General features: G+C 39.2%; 1 protein-coding gene across 1 annotated transcript in view; it reads left to right on the forward strand.

Annotated features, from left to right (window-relative positions):
- Positions 1-12,034: 12,034 nt before the first annotated feature.
- The window catches only part of Cdc37 (cell division cycle protein 37), a 65,778-nt gene continuing 52,768 nt past the window's right edge, over positions 12,035-25,044 (forward strand). Inside the window, exons 1-2 of the mRNA XM_067144507.2 lie at positions 12,035-12,085; positions 19,658-19,791. Coding sequence (XP_067000608.1) covers positions 12,053-12,085; positions 19,658-19,791 — 167 coding nt within the window. The 5' untranslated portion in view covers positions 12,035-12,052. The remainder of the gene's footprint in view (positions 12,086-19,657; positions 19,792-25,044) is intronic.

Below are 25,044 nucleotides of genomic sequence, written 5' to 3' on the forward strand. Positions count from 1 at the left end.
CTTCTATGACACTAGTATAACACAGGAAGGCGCGACTACCAATATGACTTCAAGTCGCCGTAAGAGTGCAGTTGTAGACGCAAAATCTTCGCTGTCATTATGGGTACAGCACTGTGTTTTTGATGCATGAATGTGTGTGAAAAGCTAAGTTTTTCGTACAATGAGTAAACGTGGCTGGTCATTTCCGTTCGTATAAGTGATATTTTGTATAGAACTGTGAAATAAATTATGCTTATAGATATTTCAAAAGTGATTTTAAGGTGTACCGTACTTGTTTCTTTCCGTTTGTGCAAGGTATATTTCCTTGTAGAACTGAAACTTCAGATTCTTTCCCCGAAACATTAAACTGTTGTGTACCATTTTGATAAACTCGGCAAAGTGGTTCCAGCCAGAAAAAAAAGGACTCCATGAAATACCGTCTAGAAGGGAATTAAGAGAAAAGCAGCTGTCGGCTTTATCTAGGCTAGGACCTAATAAAGGAAGCAATTGAATATCCTCAGATTACTCTCGCATCTGTGCCTTTACACCTTATTTCAGAAGGTGATGGAGCCTCCGTGGCTCAGGCGGCAGCACGCCGGCCTCTCACCGCCGGGTTCCATGGTTCAAATCCCGGTCACTCCATGTGAGATTTGTGCTGGACAAAGCGGAGGCGGGACAGATTTTTCTCCGGGTACTCCGGTTTTCCCTGTCATATTTAATTCCAGCAACACTCCTGAATATAATTTCATTTCATCTGTCATTCATTAATCATTGCCCCAGAGGAGCTCGACAGGCTTCGGCAGCTTGCACAATTCCTATCCTCGCCGCTAGATGGGGGCTTCATTCATTCCATTCCTGACCCGGTCGAATGACTGGAAACAGGCTGCGGATTTTTTTCAGAAGGTGATTGAAGCCGTGGAGGATAGTGGATTCCTTGTGATAAGAATTGTGACGGACAATCACAAAACAAACGTCTTAATGTTTAAGCATTATGGACAACCACAAATATCCAGACGATAATAGTCCAATCAAACTAGCAACAGGAAATCAAATCCTAATTTGGGGATACCGGTACTTGGTTCGTGTTTTTGAGGAGAGGATGGAGTGTGACATTTGCGTCAGCAACATCTCACTGCCTAGAGTTTCGACACCACTAAATGGAACTGATTATGTTTCAGGACAAAGGAGGAGTTCGATAACTAAAACCTTGTTTCGTTGCTCTGGTGAAGTATCTACAGGAGTTCGTTTAAGCTTCTGTGCCCTATTGGCGAAGTCCTTCAAACGTACGAGCATAATACGTCGTCTTCCCTTTCAGAATGTGTTTTGTTACAGTGTGAGGTCAAAGAACATCAGCAAACGGTTTGTGATATTATCTTAACCAAGCTCATAAGACCTCTATGAACTGATAATGCGTTGGCAAAAACACAAAAGGTACGGTACCACTCCAAGCCTTCATCCAGGAAAATCTTTAAATTGTGCAGGGAGAGGCCAACTGTGAGTTCATACAGGTAATATTGCCGATATTTAATATTATTGATGTAGTTTACGGGCTTCAGTGAATATATGACCATACTACATAGTGTTTTGTAGGCTGTCGTCATTAGAATAAGTTTGGAACATTGTGCGGCTATGCTTGCCATCTAGCGGAGAAATTTTGTCGCAGCCTAGTTGCAAAAAAACTCGCATAGAGCAAGACCGACTCCAATCAACACCTCCTAGATAATAAGGCCTAACAACAGCGTAGTGACGTCACGCTACGGAGGCGATGGCAATGCAGAGAAACGGGGAACATAGTTAAACACAGACATGAATTTAATATTTTTTGCCAATGGAATAATTTATTTACTAACAAATAGCGTTTCAAATTTGAAGGATATTGAATTATACTGACGTTATTACCGTATTTTACTGACTCTGCCATTAAAGATAAACAGCAGGCAGTTGTAAAACACGACAGCATTTTGCAATGTTAACTCACTTATAGGCCGAATTACTAACATCACAACAGAATGTTACAAACATATTTCAATTTAAATAGGCATTACGTGATCTTAAAAGAAAACTAGCACGTATAATATTAGCATAGGCCTAACATCTAAGCTGATGTAGCATCACTGGCAGTATTTGTATTGCACCAAGAAGAGCCTTGGCTCAGGTGCCTATATTGAAATGAAATAAATAAATTTGCACATGAGCCTACAATGTTTCCTCTCTTGAAGTTCATGTATGGTTTAATGAGAATTTCACCTACTATCGATGTTACTAATTTGTAATTCTGTTCGAAACCTTTATGTATTCCAGAAAGTATGTAAGTTTCTAACCTAATATTGGACTACAATTCGGACTGGAGCCTACTCTTTTAAAAGTATTGACATATTGTGGCAACATTAAATTGCTACTGTCTCATAAATTTGTAAAAATCGCACGGCGCAACAGCCCTGAAGGGCTTGGCCTTGGCCCTGCTCGGCCCGAAGGCCTGCAGATTACTAGGTGTCTTGGGTTCCACAGGACGAATCCTTTCAGCCGTTATTCTTGGCTTTCTAGACCTGGGCCGCTATCTCACCGTCAGATAGCTCGCAAATGTAAACACGCAGGCTGAGTGGACCTCAAAACAGCCCTCAGATCTAGGTAAAAATCCCTGACTTGGCCTGGAATAGAACCGGGGCCTCCGGGTAAGAGGCAGGCATTATATCCCTTCACCACAGGGTCGGCCATAAATTTGTAAACATGAGGAGATATTAGACAGAAGGTTGAACAAATAACAAGAAAATCATGCACATACTCCTTTATGAACTAAGAAATGTTTTAACTGCGACTATTAAATTAACTGTGGGGACATCATCCTCGGTGTTCAATTCACCAACTAGGACTAGAATTAACTTATTTATTGAATCTTTCTACACATTGTTAGAGTCATTCCTTGTAATGCAGCTATGATGTTTTGTAACTAAAGAATATACCGCATTTGTATTAGTAATTTTGTCCACGTATACATTAGAAATATTTTTACTTTAATAAAACCCGTTTAGAACAAAGGCCATGTCTTATAAGATGATAACATATGCCATGCAGTAAGGTTGCCTTGATGTATCGACGTACAGAAAAATTACTTACGTTCCCTTCATCACAGTACATCAACCATCAGGTAACGTGTTTATTGTACTTTTCAGCTGTGTTGAAATTCTGTGTATAGATATGTATTATACTATCTTCAATGGCTCTGTTTATTGCTCCTTTCTATTCTACATTTTTGCCTGGTTCTTTTAACTACTCCTCTTCCAAGACCATGATTGTCAAAGACAGCAGTGGCTTATATCTTTTCCAACTGCCCATCATATTTATAGTCACATTCTGGCAGGATCAGTACCTGTTACTTCCCATAAAATATCACCGATTTTGAAATGTCTGTGGCATACCTGTAAAATAAAGTATCACCGTGAGCGAAATTCGTGCATTTACAGAGTGAATCGGCCTACACCAGCAGCTCTTGTAGGTGGTATGTTTTAATGCGTATAATAATAATAATAATAATAATAATAATAATAATAATAATAATAATAATAATAATAATAATAATAATAATAATAATAATAATAATAATACCGTTGAAATAATGTATCCCATGATTGTGATCTAACATAACCTTATATCACTGAAGAGTAAATATGCCTACATATCACCAGCTGTTGCGTGTAGTTAAATACGTCATAGGCCTATACTCTTATGATTGTGTGAGAATGTAATAATAATAGTTACTCACCATTGAGTTATTAGTAAATCTGTAGTCTTGTCTTGGAATTGCACGTAAACATATCTACCGCATAACCTCGTCTTTCGTAAACTTAATGCATGCACTTCGTTATCACTGCCGGAATTCTCCTTAAAGTTGAGTACGCAACACATCAGTACCATTACGTACAACGGTATTAACAATTGGCACCATTAAACGAATTAAAACTCTTCTAATTTCAGCGTTACATGGCCAAACTCATTGCTGTGTTGTTACTGAAAAGGTTCAAGCTTGCCTCCCGATTTTGACGTCACAGTATATTCCCAGAACAGTTGTGAGGCCTTATATATCTAGGAGGTGTTGCTCCAATCCTCAGACCATAATATTAAAAAAACATGGCGGCCCAAGTAGCCGGATTGCTGGTATTGACTAACATAAAAATATCACGTACATATTACATAAACGGCGGTAAATTAACATGATAAATATAACATCATAGGGAAAAATCACTTTTACACGTATAAAAGCGCTTCGCCAACAAGAATCACATATTTTCCACTAGAAAAGAGACAAACAAGCTGATTATTTAGAAATTGTAATTCGTCAAGTAACGCTTTTTTTTAGATTTTACTTCGCTGGATAGATGAAAATACATGATAAAACTGTTGAAATGATACTTCTAACATCATTTTTGAATGTTTCAACATAAATTCTTTCTTTCTTAATCTGTTTACCCTCCAGGGTTGGCTTTTCCCTCGGACTCAGCGAGGGATCCCGCCTCTACCGCCTCAAGGGCAGTGTCCTGGAGCTTCAGACTCTGGGTCTGGGGATACAAATAGGGAGGATGGCCAGTACCTCGCCCAGGAGGCCTCACCTGCTATGCTGAACAGGGGCCTTGCGGGGGGATGGGAAGATTCGAAGGGATAGACAAGGAAGAGGGAAGGAAGCGGCCGTGGCCTTCAGTTAGGTACCATCCCGGCATTTTCCTGGAGGAGAAGTGGGAAACCACGGAGAACCACTTCCAGGATGGCTGAGATGGGAATCGAACCCACCTCTACTCAGTTGACATCCCGAGGCTGAGTGAACCCCGTTCCAGCTCTCGTACCACTTTTCAAATTTCGTGGCAGAGCCGGGAATCCAACCCGGGCCTCCGGGGGTGGCAGCTAATCACACTAACCACTACACCACAGAGGTTGACTTCAAAATAAATTAAGGTAGGTACGAAATTCCTCGATTTATTCGCTCTCATGAGAACTGTGAAACACAATTTGTTGCCTTAGTATTGAAGTGGTGGACAATTTCTTAAATTCAGCACCCATCGAATAGGAAGTACACCCGAGATAATAATGTTATTGGCTTTACGTCCCACTAACTCAATTTGTTACGGTTTTCGGAGACGTCAAAATGCCGAAACTTAGTACTGCAGTAGTTCTTTTACATGCCACTAAATCTAACAACACGTGACTGACGTATTTGAGCACCTTCAAATACGGTACCACCGGACTGAGCCACGATCGAATCTGCCAACTTGGGGTCAGAAGGCCAGCGCCTTGGCCATCCGAGTCACTCAGCTAAGTACACCCGAAATGATTATGTAAACCCAATGAACAGCCCTGCTAATGTTAACATAATGTTGACATATGCCATAACAGCACTTCACACAGTGTAAGTAAACTTAGTAATGAAACGTTCAGACACTAAATATATAATAGGTTTCACCAATTAAAGAACATCAGTGCAAAAACTCTGTTGACTAAACATTGGTATTTAACCACATGCACGAGCTTCATTTCGGCGCAGTCTGTTTGATAACAGATAACCACAGCATGAATCGGAAGGTGTTGGTAGAGTAAAACCCTACGTTACAAACCCAGCTAATCCATCTATGACACTATCTCTTCTGTGTAACAGTATACAGATTGCTCCAACTGTCACACTTATAAGTTTTGATATACCGGTACTCCAAGATCCAGCCAAACATTTCCGCAGGCAAAGCACAGATTGTAAAATAAACTTGCATCTAAATCACTCGACATTTTGAAGCACACAGACACTGACGGAATAACACAATATCAATTATGTTCTATCTAAATTAATATTTTTCGAGGAACACGAATAGTTTTGGAAGTAGGGAAATGGCTTCCATTACCTCAGACTTATTGTCAAAATGATGTATGCACGCTACAGTTTTGTCATGGACTTCAAAATAATCACAATGTATATTCCTAATCCATTTCTATCTTAATGTTCTGTTCCCTAGGAAACTTAAGAATAGTTGTATGATAGGCATTGCCATAGACTAAAATTCTTATGTCAACGCCTGACTAGAGAAGTCGATTCCAAACTCCCAGAAGAACAATTCGGTTTTAGAAGAGGGAGGAACACGATTCAGGGCATCAAGTGTCTACTAGATGATATTGAAGCAGGCACAACTAGAGCGGGAGGCAAGCTGTATACCATTTTCGTCGACTTCTCCAAAGCCTTCGACTCTATCAGCCGAAAAATTATAATAGAGAAACTAGACAGATTAATGAGACGCAATGCAAGTCTCAAACGACTAATTCAGAACATACTGGCCTCAAACTGCATAGAAATTAGTGACGGAATAGCGAAGTCCAACCCAATTCAACAAACCACCGGTGTACTACAAGGGGATCCACTAAGCCCACTACTATTTATAATTGCCACGGCGGATATTACAGAAGTAATCCCTGAAGAAACAAGCATATATACGTATGCAGACGATATCGTGATTGCTTCGAGGTCCAGCGACAAACTGCAAGAGACACTTGACGCGCTGGTGAAATGGACAGAAGAGAATGAACTTCAGTTAAATGAGGAAAAGACAGTAACAATGACATTTAGGAAAGGAGGTAAAGCATCAGAGTTTCATATACACGGGAGACCTCTAAAGAATTTATCGAACTTCAAGTATTTGGGGGTCACACTACAAACTAGAGGTAATGTTTTCTCTAACCACATCAATGACAGGACAAATGCAGCAATCAGAGCCATCAACGACATACAGAATTTGAATAAGTTATCTATCAAAACAGCCCTGAAACTATTTGACCTCAAAGTGTCACCAGTGATCACCTATGGATTAGAAATTGTATGGCCGCATCTAAAAATGAAACAGTTCGAGCAACTACAAAAAGTGAAAGCAACGTTTCTGAAAAAGGCACTATGTGTCTCGAAGTATACGCCTTCAAGGCTTGTATATGAGTTAACTCGCGAACCTTTCTATGTAGAAGATGTCCGTTGTCACCTACCGCTACCAACTATACCAACATATCTACAGTTCATAGAGAAATTACGAGCAAAGAAGAGAGACATATGGAGCGAATTTTACTCGACGGACGCAATGGTTTACAAAGACTGGCAAGCAGGAGGATATGAGCTCAGACACATGATTACACGCTTTGCAATACACGGATTTCATTATAAGCTGTGTAAAACAAAGAAATTCCATCAACCAGACACGGACTGTGTATGTGAACGTTGTGGTAAGAGCTGTGAACGATATCATGCCATGATTTGTACTTGTCGGTTCGAATCGATGATAGCCTTCTGCAGAGATGACTAATGTTGTGTATTAATGTACATATCTTTTGGCCATTGGCTGCAATAAAATATTATTATTATTATTATTATTATTATTATTATTATTATTATTATTATTATTATTATTATTATTATTATTATTATTATTATTATTATTATTATTATAGACTAAACCTGTTCCACCTAGTGCACTCATGTTTTTAATGAGTAAAAACACGATCAAAACAAGCACATTCTCACATTACTGCGTATAGTACAGATCGTATGTGCCCACTGACTCATATAAATACACTCGCATACTTATATTCTACAAAGAAACTAACATTTATCGTCAACTTTCATAAAATTACACAGACTACATACGATAACAACAAACCAAAACAATTCCTAAAAAGAAAACTTAAGACAAATTATTATTCGGAAAAATTAAACGTGTATGATAAGAATCCTAAGAAAACGTGGGAAATTTTGACTGAAATTATATATAACAAAAAGCACAGCTCAGAAACTTGCAAAACTCTGTCGATAGGGAATGTCGTAATTAATGATAAACAAGAAATTGCTAACGAATTCAATAAATATTTTACATGCATAGCCGATAATCTTGCATCACAGATAACCACACATGATATCATAGATCTGAATAGTAACCGCCAGCTTGAGGCCCTTTTTCTATATCCAACAAATAACACGGAAGTCAAATGCATAATTAAAAATTTAAAAAGAAAAAAAAGTTGTGGAGTAGATGGGATTACAGCTACTATGATCAAAAGTTTTGATGAACAGCTAATAACTAAGCTTGTTACATTAATTAATGAATCCATGGCAACTGGGGTCGTACCGCAGGCTTTAAACATTGCTAAAGTTATCCCGATTTTCAAAGGAGGGAACACTAGTAACGCAGGGGACTATAGACCTATATCCATACTACCCATCATTTCCAAAATATTAGAAAGCGTTATAAAGGTAAGACTAATGGCTTTTCTTAACAAACACAGACTTTTTTTATCGATCCCAGTATGGCTTCAGGGAGAATTCCAGCACAGAACTGGCAGTTACAGATCTTGTGTCGATGCTTCAGGAAAGCGTTGACGGTAACCAGATTGCGGCCGGATTGTTTATTGATCTCGCTAAAGCTTTCGACACGGTAAATCACGAAATTCTGTTATCTAAATTAGAAGACGCTGGAATTCGTGGTGTTGCATTAGAGTGGTTCCGCAGCTACCTTAGCGGAAGAAAGCAATTTGTTTCCGTCAATGGTTATCAGAGCCCGGACAAGGAGATGAAATGTGGGGTTCCACAAGGGTCTATTTTGGGCCCTACCTTGTTTCTGATATACATAAATGATATAAATATTCTAAATTTAAAGGGTAAAATTATGCTTTACGCAGATGACACAAATGTATTCTACACTGGTGACAAAGTGGACTCGGTGATCAAAAATATGCAAGAAGACATCATCGCAATAAACAAGTGGCTCAGTATCAATAAATTAACTATGAACGTCAATAAAACTAAATATATGATTCTAACTAAGCCGAGTATAAAAAATATTAATCATTCAAAGATATACATTAACAACGCGGAAATAGGTGATGTCGATCACTTTAAATATCTGGGTCTAATAATAGATAAACATTTAAGCTGGGTAGAGCATGTTGATTACATTGCAAAAAAAGATAGCTCCAGTATCTGGGCTTTTGAGAAGATTAAGATATATTGTCCGTAGGGAAGTTCTACTTACAGTATATTACTCACTTATCCACAGTCACTTACAATACCTAAACGTAATTTGGTCTCGTTGCAGAAAGACAGTCCTTCATGAACTTATGGTAATACAAAATAGAGCAATCAAAAATATCTATAATCTTCCTTTTGACACACCCACTCGAGTTCTATACGCTAATAGTAAAATTATGCCCCTATCTATATGCACTGCTTTTAGATCATCAATATTAATTCACAAAATTAAACTAAACAGTGTCCTGCACGATAGTAACTACACCCTGATTTCAGATATTCATAATTATAACACACGACAAACAGGTGACATAGCTCTCTTTCAAATACACTCATATAAGTATGGCAACTGTAGCTTAAGTTCTCAGCCATTCAATCATATAATCATCTTCCAAGAGATTTAAAATCAGTTTCCAATCTGTCTTCTTTCAAAATTAAATTAAAGAAAGTGCTATGGAATCAGTACCTAAGTAAGTAGATGACTCTCTTTACAAGACTTTGTGTAATGGTAACGTAAAGGAAATATTTAGAGTAACGTTCACGGTAACAACTTATATATTTATGTGCAGCCAATGTATATGTATCATATTAATTTTAGACGCTAAACAAATCGCATTGTACAATTCCTGTATATGAGCCGTTGGCTCGTTGGAATTAATTAATAAAGTAATAAATATTGTTACTGGGTAAAAAAAAAAAAACCAAGATTTCCAACAATTCCGGCTACTCGATTCGCCATCTTTGAACGATCGAGTAGCATGAAGGTCTGAGGATTGGAGTCGGTCTTGCATATAGTAGGCAGTATAGGAGGATCGAGACGGCGGTGAATGTTAATAAAGTATAAACATACTAGGAAGAAGAAGAAGCTTCATTCTCTTTGTTGCATTGGGAGAAACGTCACGTCCCAGTCCTTGGCGGTCCTTGACAGTCCGTTCGTGTCTCTCGTACGGTGCGGATCGTTCTTTGGTTGCAGTCTGGAGTTTGCCTGCGGTGACAAGTAGTGTGTGACCGTTTGGCGAGTGTGTGTCTGTGTACGCCTTGGTGATGGATACTGATAGTGGAGGAGATGAGGCACCGGATCCCTCATCTAATGCCAATGTTGGTCGTGAAGAAATTGTGCCGATGCAAACCGATTTGATTAATCTCACTTCAAATACGAATTCATTACAGCAGCCTTTACAACCTCAACAGTCTAATGCCGCTCAGCCGCCTCCTCCACCTCCCCCACCTCCTGAAGAGTTGGAGGTTTATCCACAGGCTCATTTTGGCCCATTTATTGTATTTGTTGAATCAACTAAGTCGAAAAATATTGGTGGGCTACATCCCATGGCGCTTGGGCGCTTGTTTTACGATAATGATATTTTTGTGAAAGGTATAACGCCCAAAGGACGCAATAGATTATTGGTGGAATTTAGTTCTGCGATCCACGCTAATTCCTTTCTACGTCATTCAATACTTGCAACTCACTCCTTGAAAGCATATATTCCCAGTTCCAATATCTTTCGTGTTGGACTTATACGCGGTGTGGAAAAGAATGTTTCTGATGCTGACATTCTTAAATACCTCAAATCTGATGTTCGGGTCAAATCGGTCAAGCGGCTTAACCGTAAGGTTGTGGAGCCCAGTGGAGTGAACTACGTTCCTACTGGAACAGTTAAGATTGTTTTTCGCTCTCAGACTCTTCCTCAATATGTCTCTTTGTTTCAAGTGCATTTAGAGGTTTACCCTTTCATATTTTCCCCGATTATCTGTTCAAAATGTCAGCGATATGGACACACGATTAAAAACTGTCAGGCTAAGTCACCCCGATGTGGACATTGCGCGTTACATCACCTTACATCAGAGTGTCAGGAAAATATTCGCCGCTGTGTTCACTGTCATCAGGAACATTATACTGGCTCATCAAACTGCCCTACTCATCAACAGCAAACTGCCCTTAAAAAGCTTATGTGTACAGAAAATCTATCCTTTTCCGAGGCGTCTGCTAGAATACCCTCGACCCAGTTTGACATGTCCAATAATACCCATCTTTTTCCACCTCTTCCTTCTACTAGTTCCACTTCACCTGTGGAAACCCCGAGGAAACGTAAATTTACTCAGGTGGTTATGACAGAGCCCCGTCCCATTCCAACGCCTGGTTTCGATAAGTCTGGGTATCTTAATCTCATCCGACCCACTCCAGTGTCTTCACATATCTCGGTCTTTCCATCCACTTCATCTTCATCCTCCCCGTCCCCGTCCCCGATTCCGTCTACGTCCCGTAATTCTCAGTGTTTACCTTCAGCTCCTTCTCAATCATCTAGTTCCCCTGTACTACGCCAAAAGGCGTATCTCCAAAGTGGTATTCATCAACTATTTCTACAACTTATTCAATTATTAGGGGACCAGCCGCATGTCGCACATACACTTTATAAGCTTCGTGACTGTGTGCACACTATGTTCTCTTTAGATGCTACGTATCCTGCAGTGGAATGCTAGGAGTATTTCTTCTAAACGGTATGAGTTACAATTTTTGATAAATGAAAATGTGGTACTCTCAGTGCTGATGTAAATCATTTATTATTCCACTGCCCTGTGTATGATTCTTTTCGTCCGGCTTTTATTTCTCGTCTTCTCAGTCTTCAGAAAGCTCTCCCCACCAATGTCTCCTGCTTGCTTCCCGATATGTCTCCTGCTCTAATACATGCTATCCATCACTATTTGGATGACTCTTATGTTCTTTTGTAAATTACTGTCTGTTTCTTGTTTGCACCGTTACATACTCCTGCTTCCACTGTTTTTTGCTTCTACGCACTTCCTTTGTTATGTTTCGCGTTACGTAAGATGTGCGCATAGACCTGATGCTCAACTGTTCTTGAGTCCTTCGTAGTGGAATTCATTGCGTGTGACCTTCGTAGTGAACTAATTACGTGTGATTTAACATTATAAGTGTAATATCACGATAATAAGTGTAGTGGCTGGGTGAAATAATAGAGCCCATAACCTCTCCGACAACAACAACAACAACAACAAGAAGAAGCTTCTGTGCATGCACTCAAGATGGTGGACTACAGCAAGTGGAAAGATATCGAGGTATGATTTTATTTTGACATTTGTGTATGACATGAGTAATCTAACCGTTAAAACATACGTTCACTGTTTCCTTTTCTCTTTCCCTTAGTTCGCTTTCTTGCAGATGTTTCCGATGTGCTGACATATCTTGAAAAGTGGCTTTGGTTAGGCCGGTATAAATTTTGTGGACAGAGAAGATATTTCGTCTTTGTATGAGCTCACTAATTATAAGAATTCATTATTTCAATCACTAGAACCCAAATTAAATGTACAACACATACGTGAACGTTAGTTCTGTCAATATGAAATAGCTGTCACTGTTTATTATTGTTTCTGACAGTTTTTATTTTTCTTATATTGGTCCCATCTGCAACAGCGTGATTTATTTATATGCATTAATATGCCTCTATTTGCGTGTCTGTTTGATAAAGTTGCAGGTCTCTGATAATTTGTGTTCAATTCAGCACTTAACCTGTATTGTCGAAAATATAATGTTAACGGTGTTGTTTCGAATGCAGAATTGTAACAGAAAACCTTAGGCATATATATACATGAAATTATTGAAACACACTATATATAGGATTACTTAAGTTCATTTGAGTAGGTGTCTGTTAAGTCTTCAGCCTGGAGGCTGGTTGGATCCTCGGACAGCACCCTCAAATGTACATTTATAGGGAAACCACAAAAAACCGATGGTGACACCATAATGAGGCTTACAAGGGACGATGAGGCTTTTCTTCACTAGGCCAAAAAGTATTATTGTAGCATGACTGGCCCAAAGAATAGCACCTTTCATAATATCAGACGTACAAGCCGTGCTCTGAATTTCATCGAGTGGAGTAGAGCAGTTTTGAAAAAAAAACCAAAATTTGTAGTGGCATTACACTGTATTTTAATTTACTAAACTATTGCATACAATACCAAAGGCTATTGACCTGCAGTCTTTATGTCATTTATTCACTCTTTAAGTTAGTTAATTCATTATATATGTATGTTCAGTCCATCAGCGATGCCGCTGGTGGGATCCTCAACAGCTCTGCCATCAGCTGTCGTAGATGGCCTAGGCATCACTGAAGAGGCGTACTAGGGAAATGAGGAGTGAGGTAGTTTCCCGTTGCTTTCCTCACAGAGCCAGAGTTGCTATTACATATCAGTCTGCCAAGGCCACTGAAATGCATACACCAGCCGACCCTATGAGCAACATTTTCACACCATTCGTAGCAGGGACTGGCTGCATAAGGATTGGCATTACTAGCATCGCTCATACCTCAGTCACTTTCATATTGTCAAAGCCAAGGATAAGACAGAGACAGGTCTATGAAAGTAACAAAATTGCTCTAGCCTATACCAGAAGACATAGTGCACTGTAAACACTAGGTCCTGCCAGCAAAGGCATAGTTAATTCATTAGTTCAATCTAAAGAAATGCTGGGGAAAGTGATGAGTGCAAAACATGAGCAAAGCGAGACTGAATGAAAATAGCCCAAAACAAATACATTACAGAGGACATTGAGCTAGGTAACCTTATACATCATGTCATTCTTGAATTGAATATTGCTGAGTAGAAACTTCCATGGAGGTGAAAATACAGAAACTAAAGTCACATTGATGTTTCTGGCCTTATTTCACTTAGGGGCCTACTCATTTGTTAATAATATGTGCTAAGAGCCTCTACTATATCAGTTCAGGAGTGTCACTTCAGTTATATCATCACAAACTTCTCACCAAAGTTGCATAGTTGTATCATGGTCAGAACATGAAACTTGTGACTTACTTGTTTATATTGTCTGTTACAGTGGGACCTCCAGCTGTATTTGGAATCTGAATCTCAAAGATATTATTTTTCATTTCAAAAATTCTGCATGCATTGGTTTGAAAACATGGCCACAAGTGAAATGGATAGGTCTGTGTCTGTGGTTGATTATATTCAATGTGATAACAGTACAGTAGGTCCTCTGGTACTTGATCAGAAGATAAACAGTTTCATAAAACTGCAATCCTTGCATTAACCAAGGCCAGCCTGGAATGGTTTTTTTTTCTTTTCTTTTCATGTCATGGATGCATCTAGACTGCTCAAGATTTATAGAATGATCAACACAAACTTATCGATGTGAATCATAAAAGACAGGTTGGGAAAAACTAAAATTAAGATCTGTGAGATGTTAATTAGAATTAGAATCCTAGAGATTTTTTTTTCCTCTAAGAGTGTGCTTGCATTGGTTTGAAAACATGGCCACAAGCGAGGAAACATCACTTAGCTGTAACACCCTCTTTGAGATGTTTTCCTGTGTTTTGTCATAGTAGGAAACTGAACAAAGGAGATTATCTTGTTCTAGTTGCAGCTTGCCTTGTTTATTGCCGGTTTTTTTTTGCTTTACTCATTCGGATCAATTATTTCTGATTCCCTATGGGAATCAACATCTACATCAACAGATAGGTCTTACGGCGACGATGGGACAGGAAAGGTCTATGGGAAGGAAGCGGTCGTGGCCTTAATTAAGGTACAGCCCCAGCATCTGCCTGGTGTGAAAATGGGAAACCATAGAAAACCATCTTCAAGGCTGTCAACAGTGGGGTTCGAACCCACAATCTCCCGAATACTGGATACTGACCGCACTTAAGCAACTGCAAATGAGACTAGTAGCACTTTCTTCCCACTCCTAGGCCTTTTCCTATACCATCATCGCCATAAGACGTATCTGTGTCGGTGCGACGTAAAGCCAATTGTAAAAAAAAAAAAAAAGAAAACCATGGAAGGCAAAATTAAAATATTGGTTTACAGGAGTAAAATGGCAGCTAACTTAATGTCTTGTACCTTAAAAAGTCACTCCTGAACCTTTTTGATGAAATTAGTAAAGCTACAGAATGAAGATTTCTTGAGCATGGACAGGGGTAATGAAGCTGTAGAGAGAATAGAGGTAAACTTGAATGGCGACAGTGATGAAGATACGCAGTTCAAATCCCAGCCAATGCATCTGGGATTTTTTTAATTAAGCCACATTCCTATGGTTTGGATTTCAAGTAGATCTGGAAGTCATGAAACAATGATAACTATATCATTAGACACTCAAAACTTGCTTGCTTGATCTGTAATATGAACACAAAGGGTTTATGCACTTCATAATTTGAGCATACTGTACTGTACAGTCCCTGTAAATTGGAGTGACTTGAATCTGAATTGGGGATATCCTGTATGGATTTTGAAGAAAACTCCATGAGCGATGTTGTGGTGAAATTGAAACACCTGTCTGTTATAAAGCCCCTCTTTGTCAACGTAACCGATAACAGTTGATGGGGACCATTTGTGCCTTTGACATGTGTTGAAGACGAACCGTTGACCTTCATTACAAACAATGGTCACAGACTTTTGATTAATATCTGGAAGTTAGGCCAGTACTGGTACCCTTCGTTGGGAGAAGTTTGCACTTGGATTCCATGGGTGAGCTGTGGCACATGAACCAAGGATCACTAAACTGGATGCTCACCGCCAGTTACAGTAGTGTAAATTACCTGCGGAATCTAGAACAGTGGAAGATCATCATGTGGCATGACAAATCACACTACAGGTGTGGTAGTCCGATGTACATGTAGGGATCTGGTGAATGCCAGGTGAGCGTTATTTACCAGAGTGCATTGTATTGTTCCAACTGAAATTTAGTGGATGAGGGAATTATGGCGTGAGCCTGTTTTTCATGGTCCGGGCTTGATCCGCTGGTTTTAGTTCCAAAGCCTATCAGGATATTTTGGACAGTTCTATACTACCCAAGCCTTTGAAACCAGCCATTGTCATTTTCAACATGACATTGCTCTCATTCATAAATCAGGGACAGGTTTTTCAAAATGGGAGTGAATGAAGTAGCTGGTTCAAAACCCTAATACCCAATTGAGTATCTCTTGGTTGGATGAGTTACTGCAGTGGTTGACATCCAGACTAGACTGCCTGAACACAGCTACAGAACTGTTCACCATATTACAGGAGGAATGGAAGAAAATACCTCTAGACATCTACTGAAACTTTGCAGTAGCAGTAGAGGGCCTATGTCATTCTGATACTGTAACAGCTCCAGTTTAGACATTACGTAGGGGTGACAAGTCATTAGTGGCAGTGTAGTGTATTTATCATTACATATGCTTTTCTTTGCCCATTTTGTTTCAGTCATTGTGAATTATTTTAAAAATTACTAATTCAGAATTAAATTGCAAAATGAATTTGATTACCTTAAACTTGAATATTATTATTATGATTCACAGAAGTCAACCATCACTTGAAGACCTTTCTCTATCACACAAATCCATATTCAAGATACCTTCATCCTGAACTTTCTCAACCTTCCATACTTCTTCCTATGTAAAATCTGTTGTTAAATGTTTTCTTTTTCAGGTATTTTTAAAATTTTATTTTACAGTAAATAACCTGCCAGTTATAGACTATCATAAATCTTCAACAATCATTGAATTTTTTGTGTTAAAAATCCACTAAAGAAAATATTCTTCCTGCAGAAGTTGATAATGAACTGGTAAACTTCACTTTAGTCTACTCCCCACAGTCATAGAAACCCCAATGTAGTACATTTGAAATAAGGTCCTTTTTAAAATCATCCCTATCAGTTGCTAGTTTTCTGTGGCAATTAGCATGTAGGTCCCGATGTTTAATTTGCTGGATCATTTACCTAATGTACTTTGGAATATATTTTGTGAATAATTCACACAGTCACCCCACGTGTATCAGCGATTGCTTTCCGTGTGGACCCTATAAAATCACCTTTCGTGACGAGAGAGTTGCTTCAAATAATTGTAAACATCATACACAAGTCCTTTTTACTGTTTGTGTACATCAGAGCTCTTGCCACCCATTGCAGGTGTGGTGGTAGTGATTGATTGTTTTTTGTTTTTACTTTAAGAAACTGTACAATATTGATTTCTTTGAGAAACTATACAACAACTCTAATCGATGAAGGAAAAAACAAATTAAGGATCGGCAAAAGAAAGTGAAATGCTCGAAAGGCAGGCAAATGGAAAGCGACTAGAGAAACCTGGCACAAGTGAATAGAAGCATTGCACACAATGATTTTGACACTGTAAATTTTCAGATCACAAACTGTAGAAGGGGCAGCCATAATACTGAAATGAAATGGCGTATGGCTTTTAGTGCCGGGAGATCCCAGGACGGGTTCGGCTCGCCAGGTGCAGGTCTTTTGATTTGACTCCCATAGGCAACTTGCGTGTTGTGGTGATGATGATGAAGACAACACATACACCCAGCCCCCATGCCAGGGAAATTAACCAAATTCCCGACCCTGCTAGGGATCGAACCCAGGACCCCTGTGACCAAAGGCCAGCACGCTAACCATTTAGCTATGGAGCCGGACAGCCATAATACTGAACAGTGTAGTTGCAACGTAAAAGCACCTCTGTTGCTGCCTACAGGTGGACAACAGCTGTTAATCATAACTTGATCAGGGGAGGAGAAGGGCATGGTGGCTAAAGATTACATCATGAATCATAGTAGGACAAAGAAAGAAAATGTGAATTTGATTGTCACATTTATAGAGTAAGACTAGCTGATGTACCCATGCTTCGCTACAGAATTCTACATTGTATATAGCATTCTGAGTTAGGTAGTGTACACGTTGTGAGCAAGATTATATTAAATTGCATAGCTATTAACGGTACCCTAGAAACTTGACGGGGAAGTCACCAAACATCTTTTCTCATATAAAGACTGGGTTAGGGAATTTTTTGTAATGGTAGGCCCGCTTGCCTACCATCAGTCACAATCAGGTTGGGGAGATTTCATTATATTGGCTATCGCTCTCCACCTGTCTTTTTAGATCCTCAGAAAGACTCTGTTAGTGGTTTTCCCAAATGAAATGAACATAGGTCATTACAATGACATCATTAGGAATGGCACGATTAAAAGCAACACTTTCATATGAAATACTCAATCAAATGAAAAACCATACATTTTCTCACCTTTAACGAACAGTACTACGCTGCCGATCTAACAGTCCAAAGTTCCAGAGCTGGAATGACTGTGATCCGTGCACACACTTTATTTTTTATTGGCCGGGGGGGTTTGAATAGTGGAAAGTCCAGTTTATTTATCTGTTTCCTAGGAGTATCCGATGAGTTGGAAAATCTCAATTCACTACACTGGTGGGGGAAAACTATCTGACTTGGAGGCAATTTCTTCCTCCGAGCCAGAGGAGAAACCCCTTCTTTGCTGCTAATTTGAAGTAAAATGAATATAGATTTAGTAAAAGTGAAGAGAAAGAAACTTTTCTTAAGAAATGGCTCTTTTTAGGATTGAATTTTGAGTTATTTAGTGAATTGTGGTGCTGTAATTTGAAATAAGCCTAAATTATAATTTTAGACCAGTTCATACTACTACGAAGGGAGCCTCTGCCTTAAGTGTGCATACTGCTCATTCAAAACAGCGCGTCAGAGTGGGGATCGAATAGCTGGATTACTATGAAGAACCTGTGTGTTACGTACCAGCAGTATCAGAAAAGGTATGAACCTGAGGAATGCCATGCTAAAGAAAAAAGTTATCTAATTCCCCAGGTATTTCCCGCTAATATTCAGTCAGGCTGTTATACTCTGTACGCAACAGTTATCCCATCTATCGAGAGTTGAGTGTCCGCATAAGAAACAAAGAACATCACAACAAACAGTGGTCAATGTAATGTTATTGTTGATCAATGTTGTGCGCTTTCATTATTGTAGGCCTTCACATTTAGTTTTCTTCCAACTCTGAAATACCACTCTTATCATAGTCGGTACGTTAAAACTGAATTAAACATAAATTATTGGAAATCGATAACGTTTGTTATGTAGTACTTGTAATAGTTGGGACCAATAACATAGGTATTTAAAAATTGAATTTTAGGTGCCTTCCCCTAAACTACCATTCCATCCAGGGTGAATAAAATTATTTATAGCTTAAACTGTAGTTTGTTATGCCCCTACTCTATATACCGATTTTCATTAAATTCTGTTTACCCTTTTCTCAAGGATCGGCATTGATATGGACTTAGCAACAAAAATACAAATTCATGAATATCTGTGTTATCATAGCCGGTATGGTAAAAATGTATAAGACATAAATTATCGGAAATATAATTCTATATAACTTTAGTTGTGAAGTATTTATCGATACAACCATTAGTAATATAAATATTTGAGAATTAAATTTTAGGCCTTTCCCTAAACTACCATTTCACTCAGCGTGAATAAAATGATTTATAGCCTAGATTGTAGTGGCTCATCCCCCGACTTTACATACCGATTTTCATTAAATTCTCTTCAGCCGTTTTCTCGTGATGCGTGTACATACAGACAGACAGAAATTATGGAAAAATAAAAAGTTCATTTCCTTGTTGTGGACATGACTGATACAGAAATACCATTCTTTTCAAATTCTGAGCAATGTACAGAGACAAAACTCTTATTTTTTATATATATAGATAAAGCAGAAGTGTACAACATTTCTTGCTACATACGGAGGGGTTTCATTTAAAGTTAGAGTCCTATTACTGTATCAGCATAAATTATAATGCTAGCCTATTTGTTGTTAATGTATTTTATCTTACAGATATCAGATGATGAGGATGAAACTCACCCCAACATTGATACTCCATCTCTCTTTCGATGGAGACACCAAGCCAGGGTAGAGCGTATGGAGGAGAGAAGAAGAGAAAGAGAGGAACTTGAGGCGGCCAAAGCAGCGTAAGTATATTCCTACTATAATTACAGGGGTATGCTAATGCATTGCTATCTGTATTAGTGCCTAGCCAATCTGCAGATCCTTACAGATGTACATGGTGAAACTCAGACACATAATTCACCTTAAAACCTGAGTTCATTGGCTGTGTGACATGACTAGTTAGCTGCTCACCTCCTGTGCCCTAGAATATAGAATCAAATTCCAATTTAGTTGGCAGTGGAAGAAACTTAGGATATGAGAAAAACATGTAGGTTTACTAGAATTTTAAAGAACACCTTTTGGGTAAAACTTTGCTCTTCCCCTGCCTGTCAGTATTGCTTAAGAAGATAAATAATTATAGGATCAGTGAATAGCAAAGATTTTGGGATCAAATCCTGGTACAGTTGGTTGACTTTGAAGAGTGTTATACCAGAGATGGTAATGTCACCAATTGACTCTGCTATAGTTACACAAAATTAAAGAATCCCTACCATAAGATCAGTGACAACTAATCAATTCTTCTTATTCGATGAGTGTGTTGCACAACTGTAATGTCATTTCATCCATTCTTTGATGTAGTAGAGCTTCTCTGCCCACTAATGCAAATATTCCTTAAACTAACATAGATCCTATTTGAGGATTTTTTTAGAACTCAACCAGGAAGATGTGGCACATGTGCACGGGCTTAGTTCTTGTCTGCAGAATGGACTTGCCCATCACTATCCCCTCAGTTTAGTCTGTAACAAGCTGTCCGGCTGGTAACTTCACTGTAAAATGCAGTTTCCTGCCCCTCCCCCCCTTCTCTATCCCCTTCCCCCGGCATTCTGGCCAAGCTGTGTCTGGTAGCACATATAACTGCAATTCTTTCTTTAAACTTTCTTTCAAATACATATCTCAGGAATATATATTTATTACAAAAATACAAATGCATAGAGATGTTCACTTAAAATATTCACAAAGGTGAAATTTCAGTCATGATGAGTAATTCTATGCTGAAGGTTAAAGAGCCATTCTAACGTATTAGATTCTAAATTATTTCTTTGCTGTGTGCATATTTGTATATAATATATATATATAGTGTGCGCACTTTTTAGTGATAGATTTTTGTACTCGTTGGAGAAGTAAGAAGGGTTCCGTCAATACTGCCAACTGAATGGAAATGAAATCTGAATTGAATCGATAATATGATCGATCGGTATGAATTTTACATACCTTTATTATTTTAAGCAAACAACTGTATCACACACACAATATATAATACTATATAACATTTCCCGTTGCAAAACGTGTTCCTAGCATGAATTCTATAGTTCGGCTTTGCTGTGTAAACAACAACAGTACGAGTACTTAAAGTGTATGCCAGATGGCGCACAGCGATGATAAGCGATTCTTAGTTTGTGTTTCAAAGGTTGCCAATACGAATCTCGAAGATAACCGAAGTCGACCACTTCAGCACTAGGGTGTAAATCTATCACTAAAAAGTGCGCAGATAGTACTTGTGCTAGAACTGCAATTAGATCTGGCTAGCACATATTTTAGGGGTCTCCCTCTTACCAGGATGCCCTGAGTTTGATTCATGGTTCATCATCCTCCTCCTCATCATTTCCCCTTTTCCAGCTGCCATGGGGTGGAGTCAAATATGGTTCCTCCCCACTTTGTACTGTCTCTCCACCATTCCTTATCCAACACCATGTTCCACTCCAGGTTCATTGTCCTCTGCTGTTCTTCACAGAGTCCATCCATTGTAATCTTGGGTCTTCCTCATCTTCTCTCCCTGTCACCAGTCTTTCTTGTGCTTGTCTTGGCAGTCTTTCTTCTTTCATCTGCTTGACATGTCCAAACCATCTCAATCCGTTCTGTTCCATCACTTAATTTTTGTATTGATAGCTTCCCATCAAATTCCATTTTATTCGCCAAGCTATTTCCAAGGAGTCCCTAGCCTGTCAAATGGGAGTACGACTCCGTTACTCCCATAGGTCCGAGGCTTGCTTAAAACGTTTTGTGCGTGCTTGGGGAAAATTCTGTGAAGCTGGATGCTACCCTTACTTACACATAGTCCAAGTGAGGATATCTCCTCTAACAAGTTAGGGACCACCAGTGGATTCTTTAGTATGAAGTATGAGAGAAAACTTCAATGAAGCTATTTCTTCTGGTTTTACATCTACTACTGCTTAAGCTACCTAACCTTGTTTTTATTTTTAACACTTTATATTATTATTATTATTATTATTATTTTCAATTTGCTTTTGCTTGCTCCAACACAGTTCGTATGGCGATGATGGGATAGGAAAGGGCTCTAGAACTAGGAAGGAAATATCTGTGTCTTGGTTAAGGTACAGCCCCAGTATTTGCCTGGTGTGAAAATAGAAAAACCATGGAAAACCATCTTCAGGGCTGCCGGCAGTGGGGTTCAAACCCGCTATCTCCTGAATGCAAGCTGACAGCTATGTGGCCCAAACCATGTAGCCCTCGCTTAGTTCACCTTGTAGCATATAATCTACTTTCACTATCTCTTTCCAACCCGGATTTCTTTGCAAGACCCTATCAGACTCTTCTCTGACGGCAGCTGCCTTCCCTGATGTTTGCTCAAGGACATGGCTTTTCGTGGCTTCTCGTAAATGCTATATTCTCGAATTATTGTAGGTGAATATAGGCTCCTACCATTGCAGTACACAGATCTGAAGCAAACTATTTATGGTCGCTGTTCACAGCGGTGTGGTGGAAAGGCTGTGCTGATACAGTCATCTACGCTCATTTCAGATACTTCGCTGTAGTTTTGTGCTGATGTTTGCTCAAGACTTCCCTAAGTTCTTCCACAATCCTAATGGACTCCACAGTGGGGATGCCACTCCTTTCCAACTTTTTGGTGGCTCCCGGCAGTTGGCTGAAATTCGTTTTCAAGAACGCCAAATCTGATCCAACTGAACAATCACTACTGATAAACATTTATGGCAGTCACCCATCTGCAACCTATCTGTTGTTTTCCTAGCCTTTTCTTAAATGATTGCAAAGAAATTTTAAATTTATTGAACATCTCCTTAAGTAAGTTAATCCATTCCGTAACCCCTCTTCCTATAAACAAATACCATATTTACCCGAATAATCCCTGCACCCTAACTTTAGGAAGGCTGATTTTGAAGGGGAAAAAATGCCAATATTGACTCAACTAAAACCCGCATCAACTCCGCCAGTGCCGGTCCCAAGCCCGGGGCTTCATCTCACAAGTGATGAGGAAGGGGAGGAGTAACACCTCGTAAAAAAAACCAGGGTTCATCTGGCTCCGGATGATAGCACCCTGTAAGGGCCCCTGTCTGGGTTACAGACGAAGAAGACGACCAACAGCTTTCACAGAAATGGAATACATAACCTCAATGGTGTTGAAGGTGAAGAATAATTTATTCCCAACAGTTGAGCTACAATCCAGACACATCTGCTGGAAAGGAGCAATGCTAAGGCTTACAACTTTAGTGGTATCTTGAGTTGACCCCGGTCGGCTCCCCCAACAACTCCCATTAACTCACATGATGGAAACATTTCTTATGGAAACTACTCCAGGTGGCAGCCTCAAGAGGAAATCCACCACTGCTACAAGCACTGCACTTGGGCCATCGGATTCTGGAGAGCCCAAACCACCATGCATAGATGAGTTGGAGCATCTAGGAAACCCATTGCCATCACATACATCCAAACTGAATACACCAAAATTAAGACCTAAACGGAAACACTTTTTTGGCACGCTGAACATAAATTCACTCCTAGAAACAGGAAAACTTCAACAACTTACAGACGTAATGGACCAGCAAAATATTCTGATCATGGCACTTCAAGAAACAAGATTCACGGATGACATCGCGATGGAGTCGAGCAACTATAGAATTCTGAAAGGCAAGGTTGGCATAAGGATCATGAAGAATATGCCACACTTAGGAACAGCATTTGTAATCAATAAAAAGATTCTAAATTCGGTTATAGACTGCCAGTCTTCAAATGGAAGGCTCTCACTACTAACCATTAAGTGTGCAAAGAAAATGTACACCCTCATTATTGCTCATGCGCCAATTAATGACGACAATCGAACTAACCCACAGAAGGTAGATGACTTTTGGGAAGAATTAGAATTGGTGACATAAAAAAATCCTGATAATCATGTGAAAATATTACTTGGGGATTTCAACGCACAGGTAGGATGAGAAAAAGTCTACAAGAGAATAGTGGGGGATTTTGCAGCTCATAGAAGAACCGAAGAACCAACAGGATGGGCAAAAGACTTAGAGTTCTGTAGGAACCTTTTTTTTTTTTTTTTTTTTTTTTTTTTTTTTTTTTTTTTTTTTTTTTTTTGCTAGCGGCTTTACGTCGCACCGACACAGATAGGTCTTATGGCGGCGATGGGATAGGAAAGACCTAGGAGTTGGAAGGAAGTGGCCGTGGCCTTAATTAAGGTACAGCCCCAGCATTTGCCTGGTGTGAAAATGGGAAACCACGGAAAACCATCTTCAGGTCTGCCGATAGTGGGATTCGAACCTACTATCTCCCGGATGCAAGCTCACAGCCGCGCGCCTCTACGCGTACGGCCAACTCGCCCGGTTGTAGGAACTTTAATTTGAAACTTACGTCCACTCACTTCAAGAAGCTTCCTAGGAAACAAACGACGTGGGCATCACCAAACAAACTATTAGGAGAATATCAAATTGATCACGTTGCAGTCTCCCATAGAAGTCAAAAAGAACTCGTGAATGTTAAAGTTAAGAAAGGAGCCAACATAGAAACAGATCACTATTTAATGATCATCAAGATAAAGTTTATTCCCTGCAGCAAGAAGAAACGCACAAACAACAGAGTACTAAGATTCGACACTCAAAAGCTGAAACAGAACAGCAACAAGTACCAAGAACTGACGAACATTGAAACAACTGAATGGAAGCAAATGCAGCAGACCATGATAGGAGCAGCCAAAGAAACAGAAATCACGAAAACATCCATGGTGGAATGAAAGATGTGAACAGGCAATATCACTCAGACTACAAAGATGGCAGAAGTGGTACTCATCAAAGAAAGAGGAAGATCACAACAGCTTCAAAGAACAAAGAAAATCAACCGCAAAAATCATAAGAGGAGAAAAAAATAAAATTCGAGAAAGAACAACTGGCTGCAATAGAACAAAACTTCCAAGAGAATAACACAAGAGACTTTTACAAGACATTTGAAAGGAGCGTTTCTAAATACCAACCACAGAGATTGTGTTTCAAGAAAGAGGATGGCACCATCGCAACAAACAA

Source organism: Anabrus simplex, chromosome 3, assembly GCF_040414725.1.
Source record: "Anabrus simplex isolate iqAnaSimp1 chromosome 3, ASM4041472v1, whole genome shotgun sequence".
In the NCBI taxonomy this organism is placed as follows: domain Eukaryota; kingdom Metazoa; phylum Arthropoda; class Insecta; order Orthoptera; family Tettigoniidae; genus Anabrus; species Anabrus simplex.